This window comes from Lepidochelys kempii, chromosome 1, assembly GCF_965140265.1.
Source record: "Lepidochelys kempii isolate rLepKem1 chromosome 1, rLepKem1.hap2, whole genome shotgun sequence".
In the NCBI taxonomy this organism is placed as follows: Eukaryota; Metazoa; Chordata; order Testudines; family Cheloniidae; genus Lepidochelys; species Lepidochelys kempii.
Window position 1 is genome coordinate 23,532,923 of NC_133256.1, and position 15,236 is coordinate 23,548,158.

At 40.9% G+C, this 15,236-nt stretch overlaps 1 protein-coding gene across 2 annotated transcripts in view; it reads right to left on the reverse strand.

Annotated features, from left to right (window-relative positions):
* Positions 1-2,387: 2,387 nt before the first annotated feature.
* The window catches only part of NOX4 (NADPH oxidase 4), a 154,576-nt gene continuing 141,727 nt past the window's right edge, over positions 2,388-15,236 (reverse strand). For both annotated transcript variants that reach the window (XM_073318104.1, XM_073318024.1), the window contains 4 exons: positions 12,712-12,820; positions 11,847-11,915; positions 9,409-9,509; positions 2,388-2,508 (listed from right to left, as the gene is read on the reverse strand). In XM_073318104.1, coding sequence (XP_073174205.1) covers positions 2,388-2,508; positions 9,409-9,509; positions 11,847-11,915; positions 12,712-12,820 — 400 coding nt within the window. The remainder of the gene's footprint in view (positions 2,509-9,408; positions 9,510-11,846; positions 11,916-12,711; positions 12,821-15,236) is intronic.

Sequence of the window (15,236 nt, forward strand, 5' to 3'; positions counted from 1 at the left end):
TTCCTCATATAGAAGCTGTTTCATAGCTCTAATAATTTTAGGTGCCCTTTTCTGAACCTTTTCCAATTCCAATATATCTTTTTTGAGATGGGGTGATGCAGTTATGATATCACTTGTCATAAACTAACCACAAAAAAACCCCTGTGCATGGCAATATCTCATCACTGTACAGATTGCTGGCAGCATTATATTACATTTAATTTTAAGCTAATACAGATGGCAACAGAAATATTAATTATTAATATAAAGGGTCTGATTCTCCAGTTTTACATTGCAGTAACTATCTACAGAAGGTCTGACTAGCTGACCATAATGGTCCCTTCTGGCCTTAAAATGCTATTAATCTACAAATCATTTAGTGAATTAGGCCCCAAAAATCAGTGGGTGGGATTTAGGCAGCCACTGAACTTCCAAGGGATTTGGGGACCTAACTCCTTTAGGCTCCTTGGCAAATCCCAGCCAACCTGAAAACAACCACTTTCCCCCTTCCATTTACTTCAAACTGAGTAAAATGAGGGGCTGGTGGCATTTGTCTATCTCTGGCATAGACAAGTGCCAGGAAATTTTCTCCATGCCTCTCTGCCAAGGCCCTTTAGACCTACTATTCCAGTCGTGGCGTCTCCTGAGCAGCAGCTGCAAAAGCCGAGACCAACCTCATTTTCACTTGTCACACATGCAGCAAGCCAGTGTATGAGCTACTGAAAGAATGCACCCCTCTTAATACAGACATTGATATCACCAGGCACCGGTGCAGGGCTGCTTCTGCATGCTGAAAATTAAGAAATTCAGGTGATAAAAAAAGGGTGAGTTGAAAGCCATAAACTAAACCAAAGTGCAAAGTGCTAACATATGGGAGAGATTAACAGTTATGAGTGGCGCTGAGACCCTCCTGCTTCAGTGGATGCCACAAGTATTCTAGAGGTGATGCTCTTGAGGTTTGGGTGAAGATTAAGGGCCAGATCCACTCAAAATCAGTAACATTCTATTAAAATCAATGGAACTATACTGATCCCCGATTGTGTATGTCTTTAGTGCCCTATTTATCCTCAGAACAGAACTTGACTATGAAGAAACAGAACTGGGGCACTAAAGAAGAAATAAAAGAGACCAAGGCAATGGGATAGGGGAAATGTTGCTCCTCAGGGCCAGTGGGTTCTGATTTCCCGCCACTTATTATGTACAGATTGGGAAATGGATGGTAGGAGAGAAAGCTCATGTTCTGAAGCTCTGGGAAAAGAAAAACAACAACAATCCTGTAGACTGGCCAAGGCTTCCATCAGCACACACCAAGTAAAGGGTCACAGCAATTAAGGCTAATTCCTACCATATTATAAATGGTGATGCAAATGACATATCTGCCCCAATTCTCCTCTCAGTTATATCGGTGTAATTCAGCATCAATGCACTCAAGTCAGTTGAGAGGCTGAAGTCAACTTGAGTCACTATGGAGTACGTGAGCTGTAAACTTATCAGCAGAGGCACCTAAAAAGGCAGCTTGAACTCATTCATCCATGTGTGTGTGTGTGTGTGTGTGTGTGACTTCCATGGTGACTTGGGGGTATAGCAGAAATATCCTATCTTGCCTTCTCCTGCTAGTTGTTTTTCCTGATCCAATTCCCTCTAGGTACATAAGTCATACGCTTTTTGTGAACTCATTCAGTATCAAACTGATAGAAGTTACACTAGTACCTCTATGGGCCAATTTACACCCCACCTGTCATTTACATCACCATAGGATTTGGCCCAGAGATTTCATAGGGTTGCACCCACTTTCGCATAGTCTGGGGTAAGCCCTCAATATATATCCCTACCAGACAGCTATCCAGTATGGAGGCAGGCTAGGGAGAATAAACTTTTATATTTTACATACAGAATCCTAATCTGCAATATTTAAATGATCTAATATTTTTGGCCTGGAGTTTCTCCATTTCAAAGCCATTTCATTTGTGTGCCAGTAAAGAGCACCATCTGTCTTGCAGAGCACTTTTAATTCTGATCAATCTGGAGTTCGTTTAACCAATCCCAATTTCAGAGGACTGAGGTTAGCAAGATGAAGTGGAGAAATTTCAGATGTTCCATGGATTGTTCTTGAATCAGCCATAAAAGCAACCGTGTGTTTCCGTTTTTTAAATTAATTTACATACTGATAAATGAATCATCCCCACCAACATAAATATTTTCTGAGAGCTTTTGGTTTTGAGCATAAACACTTGATGTGACTTGGTACTCTGCTGTGTCCTTATTTCAGAATTTTAAATAATCATAAATAAGAAAACCTGCTACTCTTTGGTATATTGTATCTGCTTAGCACAAAGCTCTGACTCTTAAGTCTTACAAAAAATAATTGCACTTCTTTCTTCCATAGAGTCCTGTTAGTCCCAAGACTTTCAGCTGAAGGATTCTTTATTGTATTCGAACCTTGTCCCATAGGAGTTGCTGCTGTTGCTCAATTTGTGGAGTACCTTGGAGATTTCATTTGGTCCACAACAGAAAACGCCAACAGTTTTCCTATTAAGAATGAAAAGTGAATCACCACATGCCAGATAAATTGTGAATCGTGTCTAAAGGCACACAGAGCTGGATTCTAATCTCACATACCACAGAATTACACTACTGTCATATATTTTAAGGCCAGAAAGGACCATTAGTTCATTTAATCTGACTTCTTTTATATCAGAGGCCATAGAATTTCACCCAGTTATCCCTGTATTGAATGCAATAACTGGTGTTTGATCAAAGCACATCTTCCAGAAAGGCATCCTGTCTTGATCTGAAGACATCAAGAGATCAAGAATCCACCACTCCCACTGATTAATCACCCTCACTCTTACAAATTTGTGTCACTTCAATGACTTCATTAGTGTAATTTTTCATTTATACCACCGTGAGATCATAATCAAGTCTATGATGATTCAATACGCGAATTAAAAGGAAGCACTACCAGATCATGCATTATTTCTAGCAGCAGCAGAATGCCTCTATTGCTACAATGTTCTTGATTGAAACGTTCAGATTGAAATTCTGCTCTCCCGCTATCACACAATCATAGAAGATTAGGGTTGGAAGGGACCTCAGGAGGTCATCTAGTCCAAGCCCCTGCTCAAAGCAGGACCAATCCCCAACTAAATCATCCCAGCCAGGGCTTTGTCAAGACGGGCCTTAAAAACCTCTAAAGATGGAGAGTCCACCACCTCCCTAGGAAACGCATTCCAGTGCTTCACCACCCTCCTAGTGAAACAGTGTTTCCTAATATCCAACCTAGAGCTCCCCCACTGCAACTTGAGACCATTGCTTCTTGTTCTGTCATCTACTACCACTGAGAACAGCCAAGCTCCATCCCCTTTGGAACCCCACTTCAGGTAATTGAAGGCTGCTATCAAATCCCCCTCACTCACTCTTCTCTTCTGCAGACTAAATAACCTCAGTTCCCTCAGCCTCCCGTCTTAAGTCATGAGCCCCAGCCCCCTAATCATTTTCAGTGCCCTCCACTGGACTCTGTCCAATCTGTCCACATCCCTTCTGTAGTGGGGGGACCAAAACTGGACGCAATGCTCCAGGTGTGGCCTCACCAGTGCCGAATAGAGGGGAATAATCACTTCCTGCAATTTGCTAGGCCTGATGAAATTCATCCTAGGAAATTTAAGGAACTAGCTGAAGCAATCTCGGAACTGTTAGCAATGATCTTTGAGAACTCATGGAGGACGGGTGAAGTCCAAGAAGACTGGAGAAGGGAAAACATAGTACACAACTTTAAAAAGGGGAACAGAGTATGTGGGAAATTATATACCAGTCAGCCTAGCTTTGATACTTGGAAAGATACTGCAACAAATTAATAAACAATCAATTTGAAAGCACCTGCCAAACCAACCTAATTTCCTTCTTTGAGGGTTACTGGCCAGGTGGTTAAGAGGAAGCAGTAGCTGTGGTATATCTTGATTTTAATAAGGTTTTTGACATAGTCCCACATGATACTCTCTTAAGCAAATTAGAGCAATATAGTCTAGATGAAATTATTATAAAGTGGGTGCACCACTGGTTGAAAGACCTCCTCAAAGAGGAATTATCAGTGATTTGCTGTCTAACTTAGAGGGCATATCTAGTGGGGTCCTGCAGAGGAGGTCAGACCTGAGTCCAGTACTATTCAATATTTTCATTAATTACTGGGACAACAGAGAACAGAGTATGCTTATAAAATTTGCAGATGACACCTAGCTGGGAGGGTTGCAAGCACTTTGCAGGACAGGAATAGAATTCTAAATGACCTTGACAAATTGGAGAATTTGTCTGAATTCAACAAAGCAAAGTATTTCATGTAGCAAGGAAAAATCAAATGCACAAATGGAAAACAACTGGCTAGGTGGTATACTGTTGAAAAGGATTTGGGGGTTATAGCAGCTCAGAAATTGAACATGACTCAACAATTTGATGCAGCTGCGAAAAAGGTTAATATAATTCTGGGGTGTATTAACAGGAGTGTTATATGTAAGACAGGGGAGGTAACTGCCCAACTCTATTCAGCTCTGGCGAGGCCTCAGTTTGAGTTCTGCATCCAGTTCTGAGCACCACTCTTTAGGAAATACGTAGACAAAGTGAAGAGTCCAGAGGAGAGCACCAAAAATGATAAAAGGTTTCCTGATAACAGTCTTCAAATATGTTAAGTGATCGTCTAAAGAGGAGGGTAATAAATTGTTCTCCATGTCCATTGAAGGTAGAACAAGAAGTAATGGGCTTAATCGGCAGCAAGGGAGATTTAGGTTAGCCATTAGGGAAAACTTGCTAACTCTAATGGTAGTTAAATTTTGGACTAGGCTTCCAAGGGAGGTTGTGGCATCTCCATCATGGGAGGTTTTTAAGAACAAGTTTGACCAACACCTGTCAGAGGCAGTCTAGGTTTACTTGGTCCTGTCTCAGTGCAGGGGGCTGGACTAGATGACTTTCCATGGTCCCTTCCAGTCTTACATTTGTATGATTCTATGATTATTTAAAATGAAAAAGAAAAAGCTGAAATGAGCATTTACCAATTTTTAAGAAGCACATGCAGAGATGCGGGTTCTTATTATACATTCATTACTGAAGACCTAGAATGTACAGTTACACCCATTACCATTTATCCACAATACTAGTGCACACCATAGCAGCGCCAAGGAACCATTCGGCCAGATGATGTGAATATTAACGATAATCCGTGTTCTATGTTAGGAATTCATTATTCAAAAGGCACACGATTGTTAATGTAGTTGGATCAAATCCAGATCCCAGAGTCCTTACTCAATTCTTATGTAGAGTAAACTCCGACTGAAGTCAATGGCAGTTTTGTTCTAAGTGTCTCAGTTTCAGCATCCAAAAACTGAGGCACCCAAAATCAGTGGCCACTTTTGAAAATTAAGGCCTACGTATATTGCAGAGAATGACAGTGGCAGCTTACTGGTACATATAATCTATTTTAGTGTGCAGTTAAATTCACGTCACAATTAACTGCATTGTCCCCTAAACTGCACTGAAGGAAGTCTGCGCTGCTAGACAGAAAAAAAAAAGTATAGTCTAAGGGTACTGACAAATTTACAGAAAAATGTGCCTTTGAAAGAAGAAAATGTATCATATAAAGTCTCTGGCCCACACTTTCAAACTTAGGTATCTAAAGTTAGCCAGTTAAATCCATAATTCGGCCACCTGAATAACAGATGACACTGACTTTATACAATGAAGGGAAGCGAACATTAGCATTACAAAAGTCAGGAAATGTCATGAAAAACGTTGCGTGTGCAACCAAAATGATGGCCTTGTCCAGATGTGTTACAATACCATTTTTAATTCTATGATCTCACATGGTTTACAATCTTTCCATACACATTCTGCACCCCCCACCCTCCTGCACTGTTGTGTATTTACACTGAATTCCATTGTCATAATGGTCCAGTGTTGCACTATTGACAAGGGGAGAAAAATAAGTGGCCTGATTTTCGGATGCGTTGAGCAAATTATTGACCGCTGTCTTCAACAGGATCTGTTGGTGTTGAACACTTTTGAAGACCAGACAGTATGTGCTTTTGTGGATGAGGAGAAGGGCAAGTAAGCCTTGAATCGAAATTTTTATCTTATTGTGTATTTAATTGAAAGCCTTAATGTTATTAAACATTTGTATCCATTAGTTTAATTAAGTACAGCGAGGTACTTAATTAAACTCACTCTACATACTTACATAACCGTAATCACCATAGTATCTCGGCCCCTCACAATCACTAACAGATTATTATCCTGACAGCACTTCCATGAGTAGGAAGCATTTTACAACAGGAAACTGCATCAAAGAGAGGTTAAGTGACTTGCCCAAGGTCACACGGGAAGTCTGTGGCTGATCCAGAAATTGAATCCAGGGCTCTTAAGTCCCAGTCAAGTCAATGCCCTATCCACCAGACCACCCTTAACAGTAATACTTAGCACTGCTATAGCACTTTGAAAGTATAAAGTGTTATGCAAATACTAATTCATCAATCCATACAACTCCCCTCTGAGGCAAGTAGGCGGGTGAGCATTATTATTCCCATTTTACACATGGAGTCATTGAGAAAGAGGTGAGGTGACTGGCAATATAATAAGAGCCAGAACGAGGACTCGGGATTTTCTGATTCCAAACCATGTGTTACATTCCTTATAGATGATTCTCTTTTATAGCATGGAGAAAATGTGCCTTATCTTTACATACCTTCTTTCCCTACATGTTTTAATTTCTTCTGCCTAGCTCATTCTCAGCTTTATATAAGAAGCATATTGCCATTTGGACCCAGCAAAATGTAAAAGCTATGATAATATCTCAGAAGTATATAGCGCATTTTTATCCTGAAGATAAATGAATCACAAAAAAGGGTACCACCCTTTCCCCAAATAGTTTGCACGAAAATCCTGAAAACTGGATGCATAACATACGCTCTGAATTGTCCCAATGCAAATACTGTAGATGTGGTATAAAATATCAACAGTAGATGGTGCACTTTTGCTCCTCTTAGTTGAACTGAAAGAATCTGAACCTGATGCTGGATTGAATTAATCTGTTAACTGTGCGGAGAACTATTACATTCTAGCAGACCTCAGAAACTTAGACATGAGCTTCCCTATCTGGGAGTCAAGCAACCAAAACCAATGGTATGACTGAACTGATGAGAGCATCCCTAGTTGCATGTTTGTTTACATAGGGCTTTTAGTAACCATAGCCAGAGCCACAGAATCACAGGAGGGGAAGGGAACTCAATGGGTCATCTAGTCCAGTCCCCGTACTTAGACACGTCTAAATATTATCTAGACCATCCCTGACTGGTGTTTGTCTAACCTGTTCTTTTTTACTAGAAATGTAAAATAAAAACTGGGAAATCCTTTGATGTCACCAAATAAAGACTGCAAACCAACCACGTGTGTGTCTGCAAACACGTCCAGAATCCTGAATGCCAATGCTAGACTTGTTTGGCTAAAAGAGGAATTGTTTGTCTTGCCCTTATTTAGTGGTGTGCATATTGCACCAGGGCCATTCGGAGGGAGTTACTGACAAATGGGAAGAAGTAGGAGAAGAAGCAACAAAAGGTCAGCGAGCTGAAAAATTGAATTATGGTGAAAGGTTAGGTTTCAGAGTAACAGCCGTGTTAGTCTGTATTCGCAAAAAGAAAAGGAGTACTTGTGGCACCTTAGAGACTAACCAAATTTATTTGAGCATAAGCTTTCGTGAGCTACAGCTCACTTCATCAGATGCATACATGCATACATCTGATGAAGTGAGCTGTAGCTCAAGAAAGCTTATGCTCAAATAAATTTGGTTAGTCTCTAAAGTGCCACAAGTACTCCTTTTCTTTTGGTGAAAGGTTAAAGTCCCGATCTTGCACCTGGTAAGTTCTATGAAAGTTAATGGGATGCCTTATCTACACAGCGCATGTAACTAAAGTGTCTGCAGGATGGTGACCTTACAGAGCTAGTCTATAGACCTTAGCAAGGGGGTGATATGGGCTGAGGAAGGGCATAATAAGAGTCTACAAATAATGTAAAAGGTGTTCACAGTCAAGGACGCAGAAGCATTACTGAGGTTCTACAAGACATGTTGCTTAGAAATCAAGGTGATGGGCATCTTAGAGATACAAAGATGTAAGGGAAAGTGGTACTTGAGGATCTAACCAGGAGCGATGAGATGAAATGTAGAAAGGAAAAATCATGAAAAACGTCTTGAAAGAGATGTGCATTCGGGTGTGCAAGCGTCTCCCAAGAGAAATGATGGAAGCTCCCATTATTTTGATCTTTTGAAAAATAGAATGGACAAAAGATTAAGAAAGAAATAAGAATGACACTTAAAGGGTTAACATTCCCCAAACTGTGCAGGAGGCTGTGATTACAGGACCAACCTAGCAGCAGATCTACCTCTCACACTCTCCCCATCTCCTTTGCCATGCCCCTATCTCTCCCCACCATAAAAAGCAGGACTGCCCAGAGCTCAGCCCCTGCAGAGCTGTTCTCCATGTTGCACAGGAAGTACACACCTCTACCTAGGCCCCAGTTCCTGCCTTCCCTCCTGCACATCACTGAGTAGCAGTATTCATATATATTGGTTTGCATTACAGTAACTCCCTAACAGGGAGCATGGCTCCATTGTGCTAGGCACTTTGCTACTTTGGGGGAATAGCAAGATTAGTACCACAGTGTATAGATCAGATCTTAGGTCCTGACCCTAAGAGATATCACATACCAAGCGCTCACACTGAGATCAAATAAGATTTTCTGGGGCCCAGTCCTTCTCAGGATCTAATCCTCAGTAACCACAGCATCAAAGAGACTGGTTTAACAACTGGGTTAAATTAAATCCAGAAGAGGTGAGTCAATACTTTGATGTGTGTCTCATTTATTCTACATCTGACTTGTCTAGACTGTAAGCTCTTTCTCGTACAGTACTGATTACAGAGTAGGCTCTTAACAAACAATAAATAGCACTTGTAGCCCTCAAAGAAAATATATCTTCTGAATAAAGACATAACACAGTAGAATACGGCCAGAATACAGCATTTCTATTATTCGAACTATAAATCATAAAAGTCACTGCAGAAAACTGGCATATGTTGCAAGATACTGATTATAGCAAAGGATTAAAACATGTACAATCTCTGTGTAGCAACACAGAAATATGATTTTTATTGCCTGGGCCACTGACGGGTTTAGTTGCGGGGGAAGATGAACGGCTCTGACTGCTCAAAGTGAAAGATGTTTTTTTACAGTCCATCTCTCAGCTGCAACACATTCAATAATATCAACATCAGTAGCTTGAATGTTACATGATAAGATAAACCCCGAAGTAATTTCCATACAAATATAGCTGTTTATTAAACATACACAATCCCCATCTCTCAAACTCTGGCAAAACCTATCAAGAGTGGTACTTACTGTCTGTTACACTTCGCTATTTCATCAAAAAGGAGTTTCCAACGAGGTCGTCCAATCAAAAGCCTTGAGTTCAGGACCTGGTATTTTTCACCAATTATCTTCTGTGAGAAACAATAAATTCAGTTGCTGTGTGTTTGTAAATTGTTACACATCACTCAGAGCTTGTATACTGGTCTGGTAAATGCCCTGGCTGATTTACCAAATAGCTGAAATATAAAAACTGAACTAAGTATCAAACCGTGTGACTTAGATTGCAGCCATTTCTATGCATCAATACCTCAGCTCCTTGCCTTTTGAATAACCATCTTCAGGCTTGTGTGCTGTTTCTTATATAGCTAGTTATTAGTCTCCACATTATTTTTAAACCAATTTGTCAATTCATACATAGAGCAATAGTTATATTCTCATTACTCACTCCCTAGTTTGCCTTCACTGCTATCCTTTAAGGGACACTGTCCATATAGAAAAATCACATTTCTGTCTGAAGTATTTTTACCTACTATTGGTACAAGTAACACCTAAGCTAACTGAGGCTGAAAAAGTGAGAAGGGAAACCTTTAGAGGATGGTTTACCAGTTGCTTTGAACAGCCTCAGCAGCATCAAGCACCAAAGCTGCATCCTTGGAGTGAGCACAGGATTCTTTTAGCAATTCTAACCTGGTAAAATCCCAGCTGACCTCTCTTTATGAAGCCAAACCTGTTTCCACTGCATTGCATTACCGCTCCTTGTTTTACTGTCCTAATATAATGTAACATGTGGCTGGAGAAGAATTATATCTGATCTGATTTTCTGCGTTCACCCCATAATCGAATGATCTAAACCATCTATTATACTAATACAAAAGTACATTCTAAGCTTGAACCGTTTTACATTGGTTTTTTTTACCATGGCCGAAAGCAGTTTCTGGAAATAAAAATGGGCTTGATTCTCTTGTGTCCTGCATCTCGGGTCACTCATTTACACCAGTGCAGAGTGAGTAAAACGCGACACTATTTTGGTTTGGTAGCATTTTACACTCACTTTGGATTGGTGTCAACGACAGCACGAGTGCAGGGCAATGGAGACTTGCATCCAGTGCTCCCTTGAACTATCTGGAGTAACTGTTCAAATCTGGATTTATGCTATGCTTTAACTAAAGACAAAATTTAGCCCTCATGGTATACACTTCTATACTTGATGCCACTTTTTCTACCAAACAGTCATAAAAAAGAAAAGTTTCAGAGTAGCAGCCGTGTTAGTCTGTATTCGCAAAAGAAAAGGAGTACTTGCATCCGATGAAGTGAGCTGTAGCTCATGAAAGCTTATGCTCAAATAAATCTGTTAGTCTCTAAGGTGCCACAAGTCCTCCTTTTCTTTTTTAAAAAAGAAAAGGAGTTCTAATACAAATTCAGTAGCTACTGGACACAAAATTTAAGAGTAAATATTCTAAACTGCATTTCAGTGATATTCAGCTTCATCTTGGATGTTCTACCTTGAACCTGGTCATTTCTTACCTGTTAATTAATAATATATTGGATTATCTCCATGCCAGCAGAGACATCCCATCCAGTTATTTGGAACTAGCACTGAATATTCGGAAGATTGTTCAGAATTGTTGCTAGCAGATTATTTAGCTGAAGCCCAGCAGCAAGCCCTGTATATTGGGGTAGTTCTCATCAGAACTATAAATTTTCTCTTGTCTTCATCTGCTAGAAAGGAGAGCTAAATCCAATGGACCTGATTCTTGACTGCCTTTCACCTTTTGTAGTAATTTAAGGCTTGATCCTATGCCAATCAAAGTTAATGACAAAGCTCACATTCATTTAGAGTGTGAAGAAGCAGGCCCTTACATTTGTGCTACAGCAGTGCAAAGTGGATGTAAAATGCTAACACCCAGGTCACCGCATCCCATGTGTAAATGGTTACACAAGGTTCCAGCCAGTGGGGAATAAATCCAACTCTCTAAACTGGACTACTGTGAACAGTTCAGTACATTTTCTGGCTGCATACTTTTAAAAGTTTAACTTCTTCAAACATTCGAGACAAAAACTAAACAAAAAGAAACCAATCGGGATTTTTAAAAATAGCCAGTTTCTCACAACGTGTTTGCTTTCAAAAGTTTGGGGCTAGAATTATTCCAGCCTGATTCTCAGCCCAGGAATGATGCAAGTTTCCCACAAAGCCCTGCCAACTGTCTAATCTGTGGCCTGGCCTGGAAAGACCTCTTTCCTAGAGAAGGGAGATATGGATCTCTGCCCATGGATAATCAAATGAATGCTACCAGACTTTTCTTCTAGTATTGTGGGGCTGGACTTGCGATGCAGTCTTACTGAGACAATTAGCCTTTATTCCCTGCTTAAACCATCTGCAATCATTCCATGTCATGCTTAACTGGCAGTTTGTGTTGTCTACCACCATCAGATCTACTTAGGTTTACAAACAGCATTTAGCCACATACCTGTATCCCATCTGTTTGACTAAGGTACAGCTGGATGTTTATGTAGTCTGGACGGTTTTCCTGCCAAAGCTGGGAAGACCAGAAAAACATCAAGTGAATTAATACGCCTCTTCTTACATAAGAATATGGTTGCTCTTGTTCAGTACCCTGATTAAGCTTGATCTTCACAGCAGATACAGTGGACACTTTAATGAAAATGACACATTTACATATCTTTCTTTTACCCAGAAGCTTCTTTACATCCCAGGATACATGAACAAATTCTCCTAAAAAGACTTTAAAATAGTTTTAAAATCCACCTGATCTCTGTTTTGACAATTAGAGTTGACTTCCAATTTCCATAAACTCACCGACCCACCTCCTTCAGTCCGCTCACCAGATGAGCTGGGGTTTTACTTTTCTTCAAAGGAAAGGATGCACCCAGACTCCTTAGATGCATGTTCTTTTCCCTTCTAGCAAACTTCTTGACCATGCAAGGAGACTGTGCATCCCTGAAGAAAGGTCACATAACCCCGATTTCAGGGCCTGTCCCAACATCCTTGACTGTTTTAGAAAAAACAGTAAGTAAAATCCTGGCTCCACTGAAGGAAATGGCAAAACTTCCATTGACTTCGGTGGGGGGCAGGATTTCACCCCTGTTTTGTCTCACATGACACTTTGAACCAGTCCTTCCATGTACATCAACAACAAATTTCATCTGCCATTTTGCTGCACAATCACATAACTTAGTTTGGTCCATCTGAAATCCCAGCCTTCTCTAGTCATGTTTAATGGAAACACTTTTGTTACTAATCTAAATATTCAAACAGATGTGTTTATTGTCAGTATCCCTTTAAAACCAGCCCTGTGTCATCGTCCCCTTTACCTTGTTATGCAGCATACACAGCAAATCTGCAAACCAGCGAAAAGACTGGATTTCCCTGCACACCCAAATAAAGTAAAGTCTTCTGAGCTTGTAGCATTGCCAGTTATCACTATAAAATGAAAATGATGTGTTTGGGGAATTAATTAATGCTAATTAAGACACTTTATATTAATTGTGCAAATGTTAATTTCCATTTCCATTAAGTGAAGTTAGTTTTCCCCCCATCATACTGAAATGCCCAAATCAGTCTAAAATGATGGACTTAAATACTGAACCCATAACACAGAACAACATGCTATACGGATACTGTCTTTACAGCCGAACAGTATAAACTGCACACTGAATGCATATATGTCTTAAGGTAAGAATGTTGATTCATACATCATAACCAAGATATCTAAGTTATCTAAAAGCAAAGCTGCCTCTGCATTTCAAAAAGATAGTGTGGATTCTTTATTGCAATTATAAGGCAGAGTTCACAAACTCATTTCTTCCCAGAGGAGGCGATGCTGATGAATGCAAACTTCACAGAATGCAACTCCAAAGTAAAGTTAGGGGCGAATTCTGCATTCAGGTGCATGCAAGCATCAGATTATTTCAATTATTACTTCATATTTATATTGTGGTAGTGCACAGAGGCCTAAACAAGGTCAGAGCCCCATTGTGCTAGGCAAAGGTATAGTCCCCAAAGAGCTTCAGCGGCTAGAGCGTGTGCATGGACAACGTTTGGCATTTAGTTTAGAAAACATGACACTTGTGCCAGGTTTCCTAATGGCGATGGAGACAAAACATGATTTTAGTAAAAGAGGGACGATCACAATGAACCGGGCTAGAAAAATAAACAGGAAAAAAGATCTACTGATTAACAGATTTTTTAAAAAAGTCTGCATGATTTTTTCTCAGATCAGCCATGGCTGGTTTTACGTTATTGTTACTTACCTGTAATTTAGCCATTTAGGGGACAAAATCCTTCCCCTTAAAACTATTTACAGATTGTAAAGACCCACTTGGGACCATCACAGCTGCATTCTGGACTTCCAAAAATTCAGCAGTATATATGCTTATTAGGCCAAACGTCATGGCCAGGGGGCAAGGTGTGGGATAATTGCATAGCTGCTCCACGTCTCCTACTGCACAACATGACTTACAGTAGCTACTATGGTCCCATATACCAACTTTCTAATTGCTGATAACTGGAGCCCCCTGCCCCGCCTCATTCCCCTAAGGCCCCATCCCTGCCCCACCTCTTCCTCCAGGCCCTGCCCTAATCCTTTGGCCCCCTGCTGCTCTCCTCCCTCTCCTTTCCTCACAGCTGGATCCTCTCCAGCTCCCGCCGCCCGCCCAAGCTGGGCTCCCTCTGCTCTAGAGCTGCAGCCTGATGCGGAGCCTGCCTGTCTGCCCAGGAGATGCAGGTAGGAGGCAGTCCTGGCTGAGCAGGGGCTGGCACAGTCTGATGACCTGGTGCCTCCCCGCCTTGCCTGTGGTAACCAAACTTTTGGTGTCCCGTCTGTACATCTTACCAGACACTGCCAAGTCCCCTTTTCAACTGGATTTTCTGGTCGAAAACCGGGCACCCGCCAACCCTAACATCTGGGCCATTTTGCTAATGCATCTGTGTAACTGATGGACATGCCACCGTCCCTTTCCATATGCCTAACCCCTCCACTGCAGGCCTGCAGAGGAGCTGTGGAGCAAATCCTCCATGGCACACAGGGTGTGGGGACTCTGACCCCTTGTGTGAACTATCCATACCCTGCAGAGAGGTGCTGGCTGCCCTGGGCTTCATGCCTTGCGTGTCTGTAGTGGGAGTGTAGCATCCTTAATGTCCTGACACCAGCTGCTGCATGTACAATGCTGTCCTGCAGACAAATGTTATTTCTCCCTATTTGGCGTATCATTTGTGCTGGGAGAAACCAGAACCAAGGTAATGGTCTGATCATATGGGGTGAGATCACAAATACAGTATCTTGTGTACAGTATGTAAGCAATAAACTGTATTCATTTACTCCAGTGCATCATTCTGAAATGATAAAAGGAAATAAACGTGTCTCAGCATAAATGAACTGAAAGATATACAAGAGGATTCACTGGGGACCGCCTTTTATCAATTCAGACTTTTGACTTGAGCAAACACAGGCCAGTGGGAATGAGCTAAGTTGAATCAATGTGAGGTTGATCTGTCGTGTTTTGTGGCATGCATCATGCATGCACGTGAAGTGAATGGCATGTCAAACATACAATGTTGGGTTTACCTCCAGTAAGCTGTGACATGATAAATGTGCAGTATTGTTCCACAGCTAAAGATGTGTGTACGACATGCCACGTCCGCTGATATGCACGTTACTGAATATTACTACTTGTAATTAATCATTAATGTATAGACACCTGACCTATGCCAAAAAGCTTCTGACTCTCTTTAAAAAAACAATCATGATTTATAATAAATAGGCAACATTTATTAGATACCTGAGTGGGATATATCTAGGCTGGGAGACCCCAGCTGCTCAGAAAATATCAAAATAAAC